The following is a 20164-nucleotide window of genomic DNA, read 5'->3' as shown; positions in this document are numbered from 1 at the left end:
TCGTGTTGGTCTACCCTGTTCATTCAGTCCTTTCCCACATGGGGACGGGGCCTTGTTCAGAGTTCTGTCACTGTGTTGTTTCTGTTGCATTGCTACCTACCTGCACCCTCACAGGCAGAGCAAAGCTAGATTGGGGAGAGGGCCAGCATGTGTCCCTGTCATCCCTCTCCCACATCCACCCACAGGCGTGGCTGATAGGAAAAGTATACTGTAGATCCCTTCAGTATTTGTACCTGGAAGTGATGTGAAGTGAGGGCGGAAGTGCGGTTCCATGCCCATAAAGGCCACCAAAAGAAGAAATTTGTACCTTTCCTTGCTTCGCTCAGCTCAGGTTTATATTCCCCCTCTTTGTCCACGTGGATAGTAGGGAATGACGTTGGACAGTAACTGATGACGTCAGGGTACAAATACTGAAAGGGATCTATCCACTTCCATGGCTGTTAGTACAGCGGGGAATGGGGATAGGGCCATGAGTGTCACAGCCTGGGCTGCATCTGAGCTGGAGTATGTACCCAGTGCTGCCTGGGCCAGAGGTTTAATAGGTGCTGCTGCTGGTGACTCGCGGTCAGCATAAGTCATCAGTCCTGGCAGCAGCGGCCACACTGCGCCCCCATGCAGCTGCTCCACTACAGCCGGCCATGGATAGATACTGTAGATAGAAAGATATGACATAGATAGATAGATAGATAGATAGATAGATAGATAGATAGATAGATAGACAGACAGACAGGTATTTGTGGATGTTTTAATGGCTCTTTTTGAATAAACAAAATTTGTATCTTAAATGTAAAGGCTTTAAGGTATGCCATAATGCTATAATTGCTATTAGTAATATAATTAATAACCAACATGTAATGCAATTAAACTGGAGGATAACAAAACAAAAGTAGAACATTGTTTTATGTCAATTAATTTGATGTGTTAAATTTATCCGACATTGAAACAACAAATATCTCCCTTCAAGGTATAAGTTCATTGTGCCAAGATCATTTGTTAAAGGACCTGGAGCACTTTCTTACCAGAGGCCAAATGTACAATAAGGTCAGATACAATGCAGGGATCTTCCCTGGTGACCTGTCAAATGTATTGAATTCAGAAAGGCAAACAGCTGAGACAGGACCAAGGAGGCAAATGCATAAAAAGACAGCGTAAGGAACTTGGTGCAGCCCTAGATCTGTAAGGTTTAGGAAGCAGAAAATATTGAGCATCTCAGATATTTTTTGCTAATCCAGTTACTAAAGCTTCAATTACTTTATTAGAGGAGAATGTAAGAGCTTTTATCTTCAACCTTATGTCAGGGGGCCTCAAGGCCTGATTCAGTGAGGGACTCAATGGCAATTTTAACGCAAATTACCATTGCACATGCGATTGTCTTGCGATGCCGCACGCATAAAGAACCCATTTGCAAAATGAGTGACAGGTAATCCATGGTTGGGGGAGGTAACTGGGTGGTGGTCAGAAATACGCAGGTGGGCGATCTTTGGAACTATTAGCATATTTTTGCAGCTGCGTACCGTGTGAAAACGCAGCTGCGATCGCATTAGGGTCCATCTCTGAATCAGGTCCCCGTTTTCAGAGTAAGTCCACCTGGAAGGGGCAATTTTGCACCTGGTCATAGTAATGTTGCGCCATGCTTGAGGAGGCAGGAGGGCAAATGGAAAAAGTGCAAACAGCTGAAATCAAAATTGCAGTTTAGACATAAAGCTGGTCACATCAAACTGACTTGATATGTCAATTGAAATTTACAACTCACAAGCAGATAGGTTAGAAACTCCTGTAATATGTGCTTATTATTTAATCAGAAGACAAATGAACAGGGGTATATTAACTAAAGTGCAGGTTTTTAGAAGTGGAGATGTTGCCCATAGCAATCAATCAGAGTCTAGCTATTATGTTCTAGAAGGTGCTAAGTAAATGATAACTAGAATCTGATTGGTTGCTATGAGCAGCAGCTCCACTTCTAAAAACCCGCAGTTTAGTAAATATACTCCTAATAATCGGCTAAATTCAACTTATTACCACTTGAGGCATGCAGTTATTTTTGTAAACAAAATTGTACAGAGATCCCCATATAAAAGCTTTCACCCTTGCGGTGGAATCAGAAGATGGCAACAATCTAACTGCTGAGTGACACAGACACTGTTCTTTAACACGGTTTTATTCGTTATTACCACTGTTTCTGTGTAAATGACAGTTAGGATTATTTAAGATTATATTGTAATCCTTTTAATCGTCAGCGCCTTAAATTTCAGTCTAAACACCAAAGTGCACTTAGCAAAAATGTTCCAAGCGTGTGATCGTACCATAAATCGTCATCCGTTCACCGATACCGTGATGGAAAGCCCTAACCTTACGTGACGGCAGAAAACAGACTTGTAATTGCATTTAAAAGGAAAGTAATTGTTCCCTTTGTCTATTTTTCATTCTATTGTACCCAACGTTCTGTGCTTCACCTTAGCTTTTTTTTTGCGTGCGCTAATTTAACAGAAAATAATAAGCAATACATCCTCTGTATTATTAAACTAACCCTGAACGGCGTAATACATTTGGATGCAAAGGCACCTGCACTCTGTCTCATTATGTCGCTATAATTAATATCTCCCCTCTGATATAATGGATTTTAAATGTAAACATCGCTAACAGGTATAATTTCGTTTCACTGATTCCTCTTATCCAAATCATTCAGTGGTCATTTTCCATAAATAATCAATAATTCATGGTCTTAAATTGAAAACTCAGGCTAATTTCAACAAAGAAATTTTACTGACATTTATAAGAGAACACATCAGCTAGGCTAATTATTGCCTCGTTTCACTGTGTGGCCTTTCATTACTCTGTAGGTAATGAAACAAAATAAGAGGGAAAAAAACACAATGCTTATTGCTATATTATCATGCTGGAAGCATGAGGCCCTTGACCAGATGAAACCAAAGGACATTGTAAGCTAACACATCGCTCTTACAGCTCTAAGAGCCACAGGAGCTGGTATTTTTATTCCTTTACAAATAAGCAAATTATGTAGTGATTATATTGTTGCAAATAACGCACATAATGCAATAACCATTGGTACATATTATATATTTTATTGTAAACAGAAACCAATTAGCTCACTGCCTAAAAACCTTTTTTTACATTCTTTGGTATTATTTATTATAGAGTTAATAAAACAGTATAATAAGAAAGTTAATTATTGTATGAACTGGAAAGAGAAACAAAAATTGTTAGTCAGTGGTGAATCTTACCTAAGGATTGCAGGTCTGCAGCCCTCTAGTAATAATCCAGCACCCCCAGTGAGCCAGCAGTAATCCCCCAGTACCTTCACTGGAAGCACTTGTTTCTGCTAATCGCATGCCGGACTGTCCAGTCCAAGGTGAAACCACCTCCCCTTTCTTTCAAGGTCAAAGGTAGGAGCCACCACTGGTCAGAGGTGATAGGACCAGGACAATATGGTTTCATTAGGAAATCTATCAGTATCCTGGGTAATACACTGGGTTGGTCCGTATTAATGATAGCCATCAGTCATCCATTATTTCTTCTTTAAACGTGTTCTCTACCTTCAAATTACTTTTATTGTACACTGTACAAAAGTGTGTGGGTCCTTTTTATACTGTATAATAACAGGGGATAGAGGGCCTGATTCAGACCCGGATGCTATGCTGCGCTCGCTCGCATTGAGCGATTTTTAGCAATCTGCACATACGTATTAGTCGCAATGCACGTGCGCGAACCAGTCATTGCAATGGGAAAGTGCTCGCCTGTAGCCCGCAGTCGGGCCGCTATTTTGAGTGACAGATAGTGCCGTTTGTGGGTGGTAACAGGGAAGGTGCTTGAAAACGGGGGTGTGAATGTGCGAACTCTGGCGTGCCCGACCGTCAGAACGGCGTTTAATGGGTGTGCATAATTAGCAAAGTAGCGTCATTACACACATGACTAGGTTGTATTTTAGCCAGAACTGCTCGCAATGTTGTGGTGGGAAAAGGCTACCACAAGCGCTGCGAGCAGCTCCGATGGCTCTCGATGTTCCCGATTAATCCTACAACTGCCGGAGATGACGTGTGTTGCGAGTGGCAAAGGGGCGTCTTTATACAGGTGCGAGCGCATAGTGTGGCCGCTCGCTATTACTTAGTGGGCGGTTTTACGCGACGCAGTGCGAGCACATGATTTAAATAGCCGGCCCCTTTTAGCCAGCGAGCAGACGCAAATAGCGTCCAGGTCTGAATCAGGCCCAGAGGACAGAAACCAAGCCCCAGCATAACCCACAGGTAACACTGTAAAAATTCAGATAAATGATTGGGCTGACCTGACATTTTAATCTTTAAGACAAATGTATTTATGCAGCCTTTCTATGTAACAAGACATGAATTTAGCATTGGATACAGTGAGACTGATTCTAAGTGGGACGCTATGCTGTTATTCACGCAAATGGACAATGTTGTTTCTTCCGCACATACGTCCCAAGAGTTGGAGATCAGATTTAGACACACGGTAGCAGAATTATATTGGGCATTCCTGGACGGTGACTGAGATACAACAGGGGTGGTGGCTAAAAAAACACACAGCAATATTGCGTCTTATGGGAGTGTCACAGGCATGTCGCGGGCGTGTCACTGAATGCGGTTGTGTACAATAACTCTAAACTTCTGACATAGGAGGCCATAGTAAAGGTGGACCAAGCAGTATTTCAGTATCTACGGACACTGAGTGTGGGTATCTCAGTCCTTGCACATTCGGACGCACGAATCTACACCAGGTAAGGACTTTGTAATGGAGTTAGCATAAACAGGCAGATGTGACTGCAGCAATAGATGCAGGTGTGGCTTGTATCTAAGAGCAATAGAAATACATTTGCCTGGAAGACAATATTGTTCAAAGAAGGATTTCCATTCATAAAGCACATCACATTCTTAACCTTTTAAAAACAGCAAGATTTTACCTGGAACACGTTTTTTCGGCTGGATTTCTCACTTGTCCACTCAAGTTCTGCTCCATATAAGTCTATACAGTCTGATTTAGAACCCGATTTCTGCAAAAGGGAAATTACATATACTTGTTTTAGAAAATTGGTTTACACTTATGTATACTTCTCACTGATGTTTTGGGTTCAGGTCCTAACAAGGTACTATTTGTGTATAGTTTGTATGTTCTCCACGCGGTTGATGTCTAGTTTCCTCTCACTAAGTACAAAAACATACTGGTACTGTAGGTTAATTGGTTTTTGACTGTCTCCAAATAAGACTTAACATGAAACTTGCTCTGGGTAATATTTCAATACATACTATACTTAGGTATCCTGTCTGGCTATATAGCAATATAGCAGGGGATGGCTTCTGAACTTCCAAAAACTGTAGTTGCTTAGCCCCTGCTAGCCTGTGGTTTATGAATTCACCAACATAGACGTCCCGCCTGGTCCTGGATTCTAGCAGCGCAAGAGAGACTGTCTAGTACTAAAAATATGTCTGTCTTAATGATGCCATTTCTAGCAAAAGATTTTATATATTTGACTATTTCCAAATTTAATATGAGAGTGTAATTTTAGATAGAGATACAACCTAAATACGTAGCCCCAAAGTTCATCTGCAGAAAGCAGAACGTGGAAATATTTAACAAGCAAATCACTATCCTGAATACTGTTCTATAGATGACATATACATGATCTCTAATGAAGCTTTTATTTTTACCATTGTTAAATTATTATTGTTCTATTGCTATTACATACAAGGGAAGCACTACATAAGATCCAGCGACCTAAATAAACATCTCTATTCAAATGTGAGCAATGCTTGGCTTTAGAACACAGCTCTGTCGTAATCTTGTCTTGTATTAGACAAAAATCTTCTGCTACTTTAGTTTATAACAAGCAGTTACACTTACAATTGTGGAAAAGTTTGTTAAGTTAGCTTGAAATTATCCAAAGTTTTATAAAGCAACATAAATTGCTGCAAGACATGCATTACTGGATTAAGTCAAAGGTCATTAAAATATTCACATTTCAATGACTTATTCTTTATGGTTCTAATTAAAGTAGAAATCAAAAAAACAATTTATCGTAAAATAGTGCATTGAAAGATCTTCAGTAGTCACCGCTATTTTGTTTTTGGAAAATTAGACAAACAAAACAAGTAAAAAATATACATTGAATTTTTGTTACACTTAGATTCTAAACCAAAGGTTAGTCATGATGTCACTTGCCAGGGTGCTAATCAAGGGCCACTTAGCTCAGCCACCCAGAAATTTTTACTCCTTGTGGGCTGCCCAATGCTTGTCAGCCATCAGCAGCCAAAGTATGCAAATCCCGCGATCGCTAGGAAGACATTAGCACGTCCACTATGTCTTGCCGTGCGATGGCGGTATGTATTTAGACGCCCGCCAGCCTGTCACAAGACGCTCACTTTCCCTTAGTAACACACGTCATCTCCAAGAAGTGTATTAAACAAACGGTAACATCGCTTAACAGCGGACCCATACGCAGCACTTGTGGCTGACCATACCCTACCGCAAGCACTGCGAGTGCTGCTGTGTGTACTTCAGCCATGTGACATGTACAATGATGCTTAATTATGTACGCCCCTGAAACAGCGTTCAGACACAGAGACATGCCTGCATTCGCACCACCACACCCCCGTTATAATCGACCAACCCCTGTCACCACCCACAAACGGCTCATCCTGTCACTTATTCTTGTGGAGCATCTATGTACAGGGTGCGAACGCTTCCCAATAGCATGGATTAGTTCGCACATGCGCACTGCATCTTTTACGCATGCGCAGCTTACAAACATCGGCAGGCTACGTGCAAACGCAGCCTAGCGAACAGGTCTGAATCAGGCCCTAAGTCCGGAATAGATTGCATATTTTCATGCGTAAAATGGCCTAAAATGTCTAATTTCTAAAATGAAGAAGAAATATGTATGTAAATGCATATACAATAAAAAACTAAAAAACTTCTATTGTTGAAAGACATTTTAACAGTCCAAACATTGCGCAATAAGATGACTGAAAAACACTGAATGAATCCTGCATTGCATATTACAGTTTGTGATTTCCATGTTGTGTATTCCATCTTCCTTCCTGTTAGCAAATTCATAGGCGTGTATTCAGGGCCTGATTCTGAGATGTGTGCTAATGCCGCCGCAGCTGCACATTTGTAAGCAGCGGCTGTGCTAAAATATGCAAATGCTGCACCGGTCAGAATTTGTATTATGACGCCCACCAGCATCTTTGCAAATCCAAGTGACTGCGGCCACGGATTAGTAGATTATTGGACTTCTGAGTAACCTATGATCACACAGAATGGCTGCTGGAACTGAGACGCTGGAGCCATGTTCACTTTTTTTTTTTTTGGATCGCAGTCGCAGGCAGAAACACACCCCGAAAATGATCTCAACACACCTGCATTTGAGTTGCCACCTCCCCGTCGCTGCTCACAAACGGTCCCTGACTGTCATTCAATTTGTGAATAGGTCCTCACTGCGAGCAACATCAATAAACACTCAACTGCGTAAATATCGCCCATATGTCCATACCTGAATCAGACCCTCTATTCTCTGTGATGAACTGCTATAGCGCTGCACATACCAGTACCTCAACATTTTAAATTTACCTGTGCACTGCTATACAGAAAATTAGACATGTTGGTGGTCGCAAATTGCCCCTGTTCCAAAGGCACTACGCGCCCATCACCAGCAATTGAAACACCCCAGCCACCCCCTCGTATAGATAGATGCACCATTTACAACTCTATGGTGTAACTTTTGTACAAATTCCCCATTTCATATGCTCCCTTAAAGGTCCATTTATCAAGCAGTGAAAAGTTTGGAGAAGTGGAGCAGTGGAGAAGTTGCCCATAGCAACCAATCAGCTCCTACCTATTATTTTATAGACTGCACTTGATAAATGCTACTTCAAAGCTGATTGGTTGCTATGGGCAACTTCTCCACACTTTTCACTGCTTGATAAAGAGACTCCTTAATTCCTGCACATTAACAGTTCTTCAATGAATTACGTTCCTGTTCTTGCAGGAACGTAATATGCAGTCAGCAGATATACTGTAGTACTGTAAGTATTTTCCTGATGTTCATTTCTACAGACTATATGCTCTGGTAACATGTTGTCCTCTCCATGCCTGAGTCCCTGACAAATAAAACAAATATCACTTTCTTTCCTGCTGTTGTTTTCATATTTTCTCCATTTATTAGTAATAGATACGTTATGACAGATACTCTTGACAGCGAGGACTAAACTGATCTTTGTCACCTGCCAAAAAAGGAAATGGCTTATTCTAAGTGACTCTGGCTTGAAAATCACCTTCTCGGGCAGCCATCATTCCAATAAGGTATGGCAGGTCGTCTCCAGCCCTGGGTGTCCTTCACAACAGGACTCTGTCAGATATGTTTCTGCGTTTCCCGCACTATCATGCTCTCACTGACTTGTTCTCCCTTTAATGCCACACAGAGGTTTGCAAACTTTAACAGCGTTATATCTTAGGCTATAAGAATACATGCCCGATTTGTCTCAACAACTTATCTGTCACATCTCTGAAAGCGAAGATCAATGGCCTTTCCTCCGGCACAATAGAAAAAGAGTATAACGTGGAATTTGCAGTAACTGCTTGCTCCAGAAATTGCATTAGCCATATTAGATGGAATCAAAAGAAATATTCAGCCCGGTCTGCTTTATAGGGCAGGTGTCACATTACACGCTAGATAAAGCACCACTCTGTAGACTTTAAATGTTTTCACATTAAGATTGCTTTTCTGCTACAATTAGGCCATAAATGCATTGTGGATGGGGAGACAATGACTTAATGACTTCCCATTTATCTGATCAAATTCTTATTGAAGAACGATGAATAATTAATTACCCTCCTATGCTCCACCCATAATCCTGGACTTGGCTATATAAGAACAGCTAAGACATATCCCAGTGCCCTCACCACATTCGGTGTCATCTCTTTGGCATCCTTGTAGAACTCCAGCTTCCGATCACAAAGCACAACATACGATGTACTCCAATTTTTCCTAGAAATTAAAAAAAAATATTGAGATTTCACAGTTGGAAAGCATTGACTCTGCTTAAAGGGAAACATTGACCTTTTCATTAATCCTTTTAAACCTGCATGGCAAAAATATACTTACAGGGCAAAAGTAAGGCTATGTCGCTATATACCAACTGTGAGGTTAGATAACAGCCATGTTTTTTTTGTGCTTTATGTACTATATCTACAGCATGTACTGTATATAAAAATATGGCTGCAGAAACATAAGTGCATGGAAGCATTTGTTTGCATGTTCAAGTTTTTACATTTAAATCCAAATCAGGCACTAATTCCCAAATACCAGTTGGTCCATAAAAATTAAAAACCTAAAAATGTATATTTAATATTGTCAATGAAATACGAATTTGCATAATCATTTATTTTTCTAAGGCTGCATGCAGAGCCAGATTAGCAATGAGGCGGATGGGACTACAGCCCCAGCCAGGTCTCCATTTTAAAAATAAAAATGGGCCCATAATCATGACAAAATGATGATGACCAGCAGCCAAGCAGGCCATATGGTTGGCCATAAATTCTAAGTATTAAAATCGTATTTCTATTTTCCGATAATTATGTCATTTTTCTATTTTTACCTATTTAGGGGGCTGTTAGCCAGATACACCTCCAAATAGTCTTCTCCATGAGACAATTAGGGTGGTGAGAAAACTGGGGGTGGGAGATTTATTATCTTATATTGACATTTACTTAAGTGCCAGCATAGTCTGTAGTGCTTTACAATTAGGAACAAAGGCCCTCATTCAGAGCCGGACGCTCTGAGCAGAGCGCACGCTCTGAATGAGGGCCGTCCTCCATAATTATGGAGCGTCCTCCTGGACGCTCGTATAGCTGTGGGTCACCACCCACAGCCTATACGAGCGTGCAGGTTAATGGCCGCGATGGTCTTGACCATCGCGACCATCGCCACTGCGAGCCGGAGCCTGCGGTTGAGTTTCTCAACCGCAAGGCCCGGAGTGATTTTGGCTCTATCAGAGCCAAAATCACTCCCACTGACATCACTAGTGATGTCAGTGGGCCGGCTTCTGACGGTAGGCGTTCCCTTGAGAACGCCCCCGTCTGGCAGGCACGCCCCCGGCACGCCCACCAAAGGGGGCGTGCTGTCAATCAACATCGACAGCACGCCCCCTTTGATCAGACACAACGAGCGAAGGAAAGTCCTTCGCTCGTCGCGTCTGGCGCATGCGCACGACGGAGCTCCCGCCGTCGTGCGCATGCGCAGTGCACACCATCGACCCACTTGCGAGCGGACAGCCGCTTGCGAGTGGGTCTGAATCAGGCCCAAAGTGCTCGTAAGTGGTTTAAGAAATTGTAGGCCCCAGCTCAAGTTGTTGGCGTCTCCTCCCCATCCAGAAAAATGGCATTTCACCTATGCTGAACACTCTGGCACTGTGCCAAAATGTTTGCTCATTCCTGGGAAGGTGCCAGAACTCTTTATAAATGCAGTCAGGTCCCATGGCGCTGGTTATCACAGTTCTGGATACGGGGTGAATGGCCTGGAGCACTCTTGGCACCCCCTCCTATATTTAAAATACAGACTTAAGATGTGCGCTTAAAAAGGCATGTAACCTCATGGGGAAGAGCCATGACCAATCTGATTTGTCCCAACAGAGGATAAAGGGTTACCAATCCCATTGTACTACTGTTATCCCGTTGTCACTGCCAAATACAGTGTGTATCCAATGACTGCAGTGATGATACATCATAATTATGCAGTATAACTCTAGCTCTAGATGTAGGAGAGCGCTGGTGAAGCTGCACCTGCAGCAGGACTTGTCCATCAGAACAGCCATGCACATGCCTGGAGCAGGCAGTGTAGATCACCGAATGAAGGTATAGAAAGAGCGCTGTTTGTAGTATATATGCAGCAAATATAAGCGTCAGGGAGATCTGTGTATGTACCAAGGCCGGCCCGAGCCTAATATTTTTGATGAGCGAAGATACATTTTGGCACCCCCTTGCAGAATTTGCACACATCAAAGGTGCGTGCGCCCGACAAAGGAAAGAGGTGCGGTCACACAATAGTATCCTCAATTCAAACTACACCACACAGTAGTGCCCCTTATACACAATGACCACAGTAGTAGTACCCATATACACAATGCCCACAGTAGTAGTGCCCCTAATACAATGCCCACAGTAGTAGTGTCCCTTGTACAATGCCTACAGCAATAGTGTCACATACACATAATGCCCAAGTGGTAACCCTTATGCAGTGCCCCTAGTAGTGGTGCCCCTTATGCAGTGCCCCTAGTAGTGGTGCCTCTTCTGTAATGCCCCCATTAGTAGTGGCCACAAAAGTAATGCCCCCAGTGGTAGTGCCCCTGTAATAGTGCCCCCAAACGTAATGCTCCCTGTATTAGTGCCCCCTGTAGTAGTGCCCCCAATAGTAATGCCCCCTGTAACAGTGCCCCATTACAAATGCCCCTGTAATAATGCCCCCAGTAGTACTGCACCCAATAGTAAGGCCCCTGTAAATGTGCCCCCAGTAGTAATGCCTCCTGTAAATGTGCCAATGGTAGTAATGCCCCTGTAATAATGCCCAAAGTAGTTAGCCCCCAGTAGTAGTGACCCTGTAATAATGCTCCCAGTAGTAGTGCCCATGTAAAAGTTCCCCCAGTAGTAGTGCCCCCAGTAGTAATGTAGTAATGCCCCCTGTAAATGTGCCTTCAGTAGTAATGCCCCTGTAATAATGCCCCAGTTAGCCCCCAGTAGTAGTGCCCCTCATGCATACTGTACACACAAATAAAAAACAGAATACTTACCCGATCCTGTCATGACGTCTCTCCCATAGTGCCTGTGGGGGGAGCCGGAAGCCGGAGCTCAGGAGTGAGCTCCGGCTGTCGCTGTGGGGAGCCGGACGCCCGCTGGTAAAATCACAGCAGGCGCCCAGCAAATGGACCTCCCAGCGGCGGCCTGGGGGGGGGGAGGAGTGTGGCGGCGGGGGGTAGATGGGAGGTATTGCGGGACGGAGTGTGGCGACGGGAGGGGACAGAAAGGAGTGTGGCCGCGCTGGGGATTGAGTTGTGTCCCCCTCTAAATGAGCCCCATAAAATTTACCACATATTACCAAATGGTTATTGGAATGATGTTATATTATATTACATGTACTTGTCAGATAGTGGTACAGAGATCACACAGAGCAAAAACACAAAAGAAACTAACATAATTTAAAGGCTGAAAGGTAACTTATTCACACTTAATTCTAACTGGTATTATGAAGTCATTTATTTCAGGTATTTTATTTTACTGCCCTCTGTGATGAGGGTCGTTTCACCATGAACCAGGCTTTGGAATGAATATTGACTAAAAATGACATAATTTGCATTATTTTGCATAATGAGACTGAATCAATTTATGACCCAGCATTATGATATCAAAAATATTATGTCATTGCATCTAATATTGTGAAATTGAGTCATTATGCAAACATTATGCAAATGTGGTCTTTTTTTGTCCGTTAAATGCAACCTTTGATAGATCAGTCCCAAGGTGCATGGTCCATCATTTATATTAAAAGCATATTTTAAATAAAAATGAATACATATATTTATATTATTTATAAATTAAAATACATAACAGTAATTACATGTGTTTTGACAGAGAACACGATTTGTTTTTTAAGAATTTGATATCAAATGAAAACTCAAAATAAAATATTTTAAAACATAATCTCTGCTAATGATATTTGTTATAGATGTTGGTTACTTTCTCTATTCTTTATGTGGTGTAACACAGGCCATACAGGAACATATCCTTACACAGGGAACTAAGGGGTTTATGTATCAAGCAGTGAAAAGAGTGGAGAAGTGGACTAGTGGAGAAGTGCCCCATAGCAACCAATCAGCTTTGAAGTAGCATTTATCAAGTACGGTCTATAAAATAATAGGTAGGAGCTGATTGGTTGCTATGGGCAACTTCTCCACTGGTCCACGTCTCCAAACTTTTCATTGCTTGGTAAATAGACCCCTATGGGAACATATGAAATGGGGAATTTGTGCAAAAGTTACACCATAGCGTTCTAAATGGTGCATCTATACAAGGGGGCATACATGCCTACTCTCCCGATTTGGATAGGTAGGAGCTGATTGGTTGCTATGGGCAACTTCTCCACTGGTCCACTTCTAAACATTTTTCACTGCTTGACACATAAACCCCTAAAGATGGGAGACTTGGCAACAATATGGCAGATCAACTTAAAAGTGGATAAATATAATTTTGGGGCTCAAAATATGCATGGTGCATACACCTTCAGTTGGTAACCCTACTTGCAGCCACCAGCTACTTTGTGCTTAATGTCCCATTATTTTTTATATATATATATATATATATATATATATATATAATTTTTTTTTTTTTTTTTTATTGCTCCTTTACTCTGCTTCATTGTCTATTGGCCCCGGCTTTTATTTTCTACTTCAGGCTTCAGCTTCCTCCCATGCTTGCCATCTTTATACTTTATATACTCGCCCTGGAGATGCCAGAGTAGGGAACTCCGGTGGGAGATGAGTGACAGGCTTGAATTTGTGATTCATGGAGAAATTGTGTGTCACACGCACAGCAGGCACTGACACATGCAGGGTCACATGCACAGCAGGCTCTGACACATGCAGGGTCACACTCACAGCAGGCTCTGACACATGCAGGGTCACACAGCAGGCTCTGACACATGCAGGGTCACACAGCAGGCTCTCACACATGCAGGGTCACACACACAGCAGGCTCTGACACATGCAGGGTCACACGCACAGCAGGCTCTGACACATGCAGTGTCACACAGCAGGCTCTCACGCATGCAGTGTCACACAGCAGGCTCTCACGCATGCAGTGTCACACAGCAGGCTCTCACACATGCAGGGTCACATGCACAGCAGGCTCTGACACATGCAGGGTCACACAGCAGGCTCTGACACATGCAGGGTTACACTCACAGCAGGCTCTGACACATGCAGGGTCACACAACAGGCTCTGACACATGCAGGGTCACACAGCAGGCTCTGACACATGCAGGAGCACACAGCAGGCTCTGACACATGCAGGGTTACACTCACAGCAGGCTCTGACAAATGCAGGGTCACACAGTAGGCTCTGACACATGCAGGAGCACACAGCAGGCTCTGACACATGCAGGGTCACACTCACAGCAGGCTCTCACACATGCAGGGTCACACTCACAGCAGGCTCTGACACATGCAGGGTCACACTCACAGCAGGCTCTGACACATGCAGGGTCACACCGCAGGCTCTGACACATGCAGGGTCACACAGCAGGCTCTGACACATGCAGGGTCACACAGCAGGCTCTGACACATACAGGAGCACACAGCAGGCTCTGACACATGCAGGGTCACACTCACAGCAGGCTCTGACACATGCAGGGTTACACTCACAGCAGGCTCTGACACATGCAGGGTCACACTCACAGCAGGCTCTCACACATGCAGGGTCACACTCACAGTAGGCTCTGACACATGCAGGGTCACACTCACAGCAGCCTCTTGAACATGCAGGGTCACACTCACAGCAGGCTTGCAGACATTCAGAGTCACACTCGCACCGCACTCTCACACGTGTGTGTCAATCCCAGCTCTTGTGAGCTTGAATCTGAAAGGATTCAAACTCCACCAATCATGGCCTACTCTTAACTGGAGAGCCCTCAAGATCATGTATAGAGATTCTCAGACCCTGGGATATTTTTCTGGAGTTAATAACCACATCCAACATTCAGTGCTTTATTTTGTACAAATGAACATTTATCTGATGCACTCCTTTTTTTGAGGATCACAAAACATTTTTCTGGAGATTTACTAAATTTCAGACATTGCACCAATATACGTTTCACAACCTGGACTTCTGATTAAATAAGAGGATTTGGGCCCTGATCCAGAGCCGAACGCTCTGACCAGAGCGCTCGTTCTGAATCAGGGCCCTCCTCCATTAAAATGGAGCGTCCTCCTGGACGCTCGTATAGCTGTGGGTCACCACCCACAGCATATACGAGCGTGCAAAAAGATGGTTGCGATGGTCTTGACCATCGCGACCATCGGACTTGCGAGGGAAACCCTGCGGTCGGGTTTCCCAGCCGCAAGCCCAGGAGTGATTTTGGCTCTATCAGATGCAGAACGCCTCCGTCTGGCAGGCACGCCCCCGGCACGCCCACCAAAGGGGGCGTGCTGTCAATCAATATCGACAGCACGCCCCCTTTGGTGCGAGACCCCGAGCGATGGAAAGCCCGTCGCTCGCCAGGTCTCGCGCATGCGCAGTGGGGAACATCGACCCACTTGCGAGCGTACTGCCGCTCGCGAGTGGGTCTGAATGACCCCCTTGATGTCTACTATGTGACGGAATACTACAGTTCAAATTTTTTTCCTTGTTACATTACTTTTTTGTTGCTATATTTTATGTACTATATTGAATGTAATTAATTATCTTGTGTATGTGGAGATTGTATACTCATCATTCCCTTAGTCCTGTGAATTTGAGTGGAATTGATTTTATGCCGAATGTTTGCTATCTGATATTATGATGCTATTATAAATATTGCATTTCTGTTGACAGCTACTGGAGAACCAATCGCGGCTTGGTAAGAAATAGCCAATCTGGAGCCATCGTGATGGGCAAATCAAGGCTTGCCTAATCATAGCTTCGCCCCTTCATGGCTTCTTATATGAAATTATGCAAGTGGGAAGTCCAACATCGGTGATCAATTTAAGAAAAGCTCTGGAGATGAAGAAGAGATCCAGGGAGTTTGAGGAATGCTGGAAGACACCACGGATTAAGCAAGAAGGCAGCAAGCTCAACAGCTGTGAGCTCAACAGGAGAAAATTCAGAAATGGTGGCTGATCCTTGAGGATGGCATCTATTTCCAGAAAAGAGAAAGGCAGCTGAGGACTGCAGTGGTAGAGAGCAAAAAAGCCATACAAAGCTCTTAACTGCACCCACTACCAATGTAAGTGCTAAGCATCCTTGGTCCATTATGATTATCTGTAATCCCCTTAAGCCCCTGGGGAGTTTGGCATTAAGATGTGGTACCTGAACTTTTGAGTGCTAAGCTTGTGAACTTGGTCATTTTGAGTGTTAGTCTCGTGGCCTCACTGATTTTGGGTTTTAGGCCTTTGGCCCCTGTAAGTTTGGGCATTAGGCCCATGCCCACTGTAAGTTTGAACCAGTGGCGTAACTCCCATGGGCAGTGGAAACACTGGCCTCTGGGCACCAGCTGTCAGGAGTGCATTGAGGAGGAAGAAAGGAGCAGTGGCAGACTACAAAGGGGCTACTGAGCTATGACATCAGTGACTGGTTTCTCTCCTCACATTTCATAAGGGATTTTCTGCAGCCATTGCTCCGCAGCCCCTTGGTGGTCCCCCAGCAGGGCTGGCTGCCTTCTGCATCCCTCGACTCCAGCTGCAGTGAAGAGTCCTGGACACCTGACACCTATCCTGCTTTGCAAGACACTGATACAAGAGCACTAGGCATCCTCACTGGGAAGGAACCATGCAAGTACAGTATATATGTATGTATATGTCGTATGTAATGAAAGAGAAGAGAGCAGATGTTTTTTAGGTGGTGCACTAATAATTATTAAAATAAAACTTTTAGTGCTCTATTTATTATTATTTGCAGCCAGCCCCCTAAAATAAATTTTCCTTATCGCCGCAATGTGGGGCAATAAGGAATCTTTATTTGCTCAGATGTACCATTAGTGAGTTGCCGGGACATGAACTCCAATAGGAGCTCATACTGATGATCATGTAGAAGAAATGTGATCACATATTGACATTGTTAATTCAACTAGACACATGCCCATACCACCAATAATCGCTCAACTGCGTAAATATATGCATTGCGTCCCTCTCTGAATCAGGCCCTCTGTCGTTATTTAGGTACCTGGATGGGTGGCGCTATTAGAGCTAGTGATTTGTGTCAGTGGATGTTCTCCCCAAGCAGGGCTCTGCAAAGGATCACCCATCAAGGAGACAAGAGTGAGACTGGTGAGCGCATTCTGTGTTTGTATCGTGTTTTTTCTAATTTATTTTCTTCTCTGGGCAGAGTGGGCTTTTACCTTCGGTGCAAGATTTATTCTCCACTTGGTGTGCAAATATCTATAGCTGAATACAGGGTCTAAGGCCAACAGTAAGGATGATGGCTGTGATTTTATCCATTGTGTGGCATCTCATTAAGGTTGGGCAGAGCACATATGGCAGATATATAGAGGCCCATTCCTGGCATTTCTATTTTCCTTTTCAGACACCTTATCTAACATGAGGCCACCAAACTTCCTACTGAGGTGAGCACCCTGAATGGATCCCCTTAGATTATATTTCTCTTACACACACAGAGTCACTTACAGCAGACTCTAACATAAGCAGAGTGACACAGTCACATATTTAAAGAGTTATACAGAGAAATATACTGTATACAGTGTAACACAGACTGGGGCAAAACAATATAATGTCCCCCTCCCTCATACCTTACATTACAGACTAGGTAGTTGTCAATGAGTGGAGAGTGGACTGCAGTACCCTGATGATGTGCTGAAGCTGTGCGACCACTCAGTGGCACATGCTCTTCTCCAGTCCAATAAGCAGTTCCTGCAGATGAGGAAGACCTCTCCCAAGAGGGAGGACCTCCACTCCCCATAGAAGACCCCAGCAGACTGAGCTCTCCTTGGAGTACCTGGTGGTGGGGAACAGGAACCCCCAGAAAGCTGCCTTTCAAATGCCCTGTGGCATCATGCAGACCCCCTGTCAGTGCCAGGAAGGGGACTCCCAGGCTCATCTGAGTGAGATTACAGGGTTCACCATGAAGGAGGACTGCTATAAAAATTGTATATATCTGGAGAACTGCATGGGCAGCTCAAGGGACAGCAGTGGGGGAGAGCTCCAGGGTAATTCAGGAAAGCATGAAAGTTTTGTTTCAAGAGGCAGTAGTTCTATCTGTCCCAGGTCTCTATTAGATCACCATGTGTCATGTGCATCTTCCTCTGTCCTGCATGGCAAATGTTAGCACCGTTAGGCCCCTATACAACTCTCATTATTGCAAACATCATCCTCATGTTGCGTATATAGTCCCCAATGATGCCATGCATACAGTGTGTAAATGATGTTGGGGCAGGATGACCTTTCACGAGGAAATGTGCCATCCATGGGGTAAATGGATGCAGATGTTGGAAGTAGAGGTTTTTGGGGGACAGCACAATGTGGGGAAGCTACTTCCAAAATGCTACTTCATTTGCTGCAAAATACTAATGGTTTCTGCCATGTTGGTAGATGGAATAATAATGCAGCTGTCATCATGTTATATTTTGTATGTGTCACTGATACAAATATTCCTGTTAGTTTGTGTTACTGTAGGTAGCAGGCATCCCACCAGGCCACCCAGACCCAGTAAGCACAATGTCTGGGCACATAGTAGGTGGAGATAATGTTCTTATAGAAGATCCAAATGGACACTATACCCCTATCACCGATTTGTAACCTAGTTTACTGGAAGAAGCTAACTAGGGGTGTAAGCGGAGGTCTATGAGCCCCAATAAAACTCTACCAGACTGACCCCCAAACACCCAGCTCCCACATTTTTATTACCAATGTTACCTAATTGTCCTCCTGTATTGCTTTGATACATTAATTCGTATTTTTATTTGGTAATCTAGACACCATGGGCAACACACATGTAAATGGTAGGAAAGGCTACAATGCGGTGGAAGAACACGGTCACATGACTGAATATGTGTGTCAATGATTTGGTTAAATTCTGCCCTAGGATGACACCCCATTGACATCTAAACCCTCAATAATTATTTGGATGCAGCTGGGGGTCTGGTTTCTTATCAGTACTACTGTGACATGTGTATAAGGGGCACTACTACTTTTGCATTATGTGTATAAGGGGCACTACTGTGTGGGGTAATATGTATAAAGGGTACTACTGTATAGCGTAATGTGAATAGGGTCACTACTGTGTGTCATAATGTGAATCAGGGGCACTATGTGCAGGGTAATGTGAATATAATATAATGTGGCGTAATTTGAATTGGGGATATTAATGTGTTGTCATGTCCCTTCCTTGTGAGACCACACAACGGTAGCAGTCCCTGTATATAAAATGGGTGGGAGAGTGCAAATTTATAGTTTGCAGGGGGGTGCTGAACACCCTAGTACCAGCCCTGGCTAAGACCAAGCCCACTATGATGAGGACACCCCTCCAGTATGAAACAGACATGCCCCCAGTACCAAATTTACCTATATTGGGATTACTGAATTATCATTGTCTGTGAGACTTCTTTCGAAATAACAACCTCTTTCTAGAACCTGCTATTCCTTATAATTGGATTTTGTACAGTATATAATGGTTTGTGTACCTTGGTGTTTTAGACCTGACTGTTTTTTTTTTTCACGTGTTTTGATGGGAATCAGTATGATTCACCGCCAGCTGCAAGGCTGGCGGTTCTAAACCCAACAGCGGAAGCCTGGCAGGGGTGAAGATCCCGAGGCTAGAAAGGAAAGTATTAACTAACCTATTTTTACCCCCCTAACCCAAACACTCCTTTAGGGGTGCCTAACCATAACCCTCCCCCTAGGTGCATAACCTCCCCCCGGGGATGCCTAACACTAACCCCCCTTCCCCTAGCCTAACTCTAACCTCCTGGGGGGTGTCTAACCCTAAGTGCCCCCCTGAAGCCCCTAACCCCCCCTGCGTGGCTGTCCGCGCTGTGCACCCGGCTTCCCTTCGATCGGTAAGCCGGGTGTCGGGCTCCCGGCTTAGGTCTAATGACAGGCGGGATTAGACAGTTGGGAAGCTGGCGGTCAGGATTTCTTCCCTCGGCTTCCCGACTGCTTCCCGTTTTGATGTACTATACACTTTAGCCACTAGTACAGTGCACGGTTTTCAAACTGAATTAAAGAGCATGCAGTTTTCAAAATCAATGCTTGCTCAATGCCTCCTTAGTTTTCAGCAAAATATTTTACAGTAGTTGTCAACAAAAGTGACATGCTCTTTGCACAATTAATGCACCACACATGGGCCCTGATTCAGACCCGCTCGCTGCCGGAGGCAACTCGCAGGTCTGATGGGCATTTTCTTCTTTTTTGGGTCCGGCCTCCTGGCCGCTCGCTAAGCT

The 20164-nt window shown here is 43.9% G+C and overlaps 1 protein-coding gene across 2 annotated transcripts in view; it reads right to left on the bottom strand.

Annotated features, from left to right (window-relative positions):
* The window catches only part of ARHGAP15 (Rho GTPase activating protein 15), a 724185-nt gene that overhangs the window by 596976 nt on the left and 107045 nt on the right, over positions 1-20164 (bottom strand). For both annotated transcript variants that reach the window (XM_088474917.1, XM_088474916.1), the window contains 2 exons: positions 8932-9016; positions 4934-5023 (listed from right to left, as the gene is read on the bottom strand). In XM_088474917.1, the coding sequence (XP_088331043.1) occupies positions 4934-5023; positions 8932-9016 (175 nt within the window). The remainder of the gene's footprint in view (positions 1-4933; positions 5024-8931; positions 9017-20164) is intronic.

Source organism: Taudactylus pleione, unplaced genomic scaffold, assembly GCF_031769625.1.
Source record: "Taudactylus pleione unplaced genomic scaffold, aTauple2 ptg000156l, whole genome shotgun sequence".
Taxonomy (NCBI): domain Eukaryota; kingdom Metazoa; phylum Chordata; class Amphibia; order Anura; family Myobatrachidae; genus Taudactylus; species Taudactylus pleione.
Note: the sequence above shows the minus strand (reverse complement) of the source record. Positions and strands in the feature narration are given on the sequence as shown.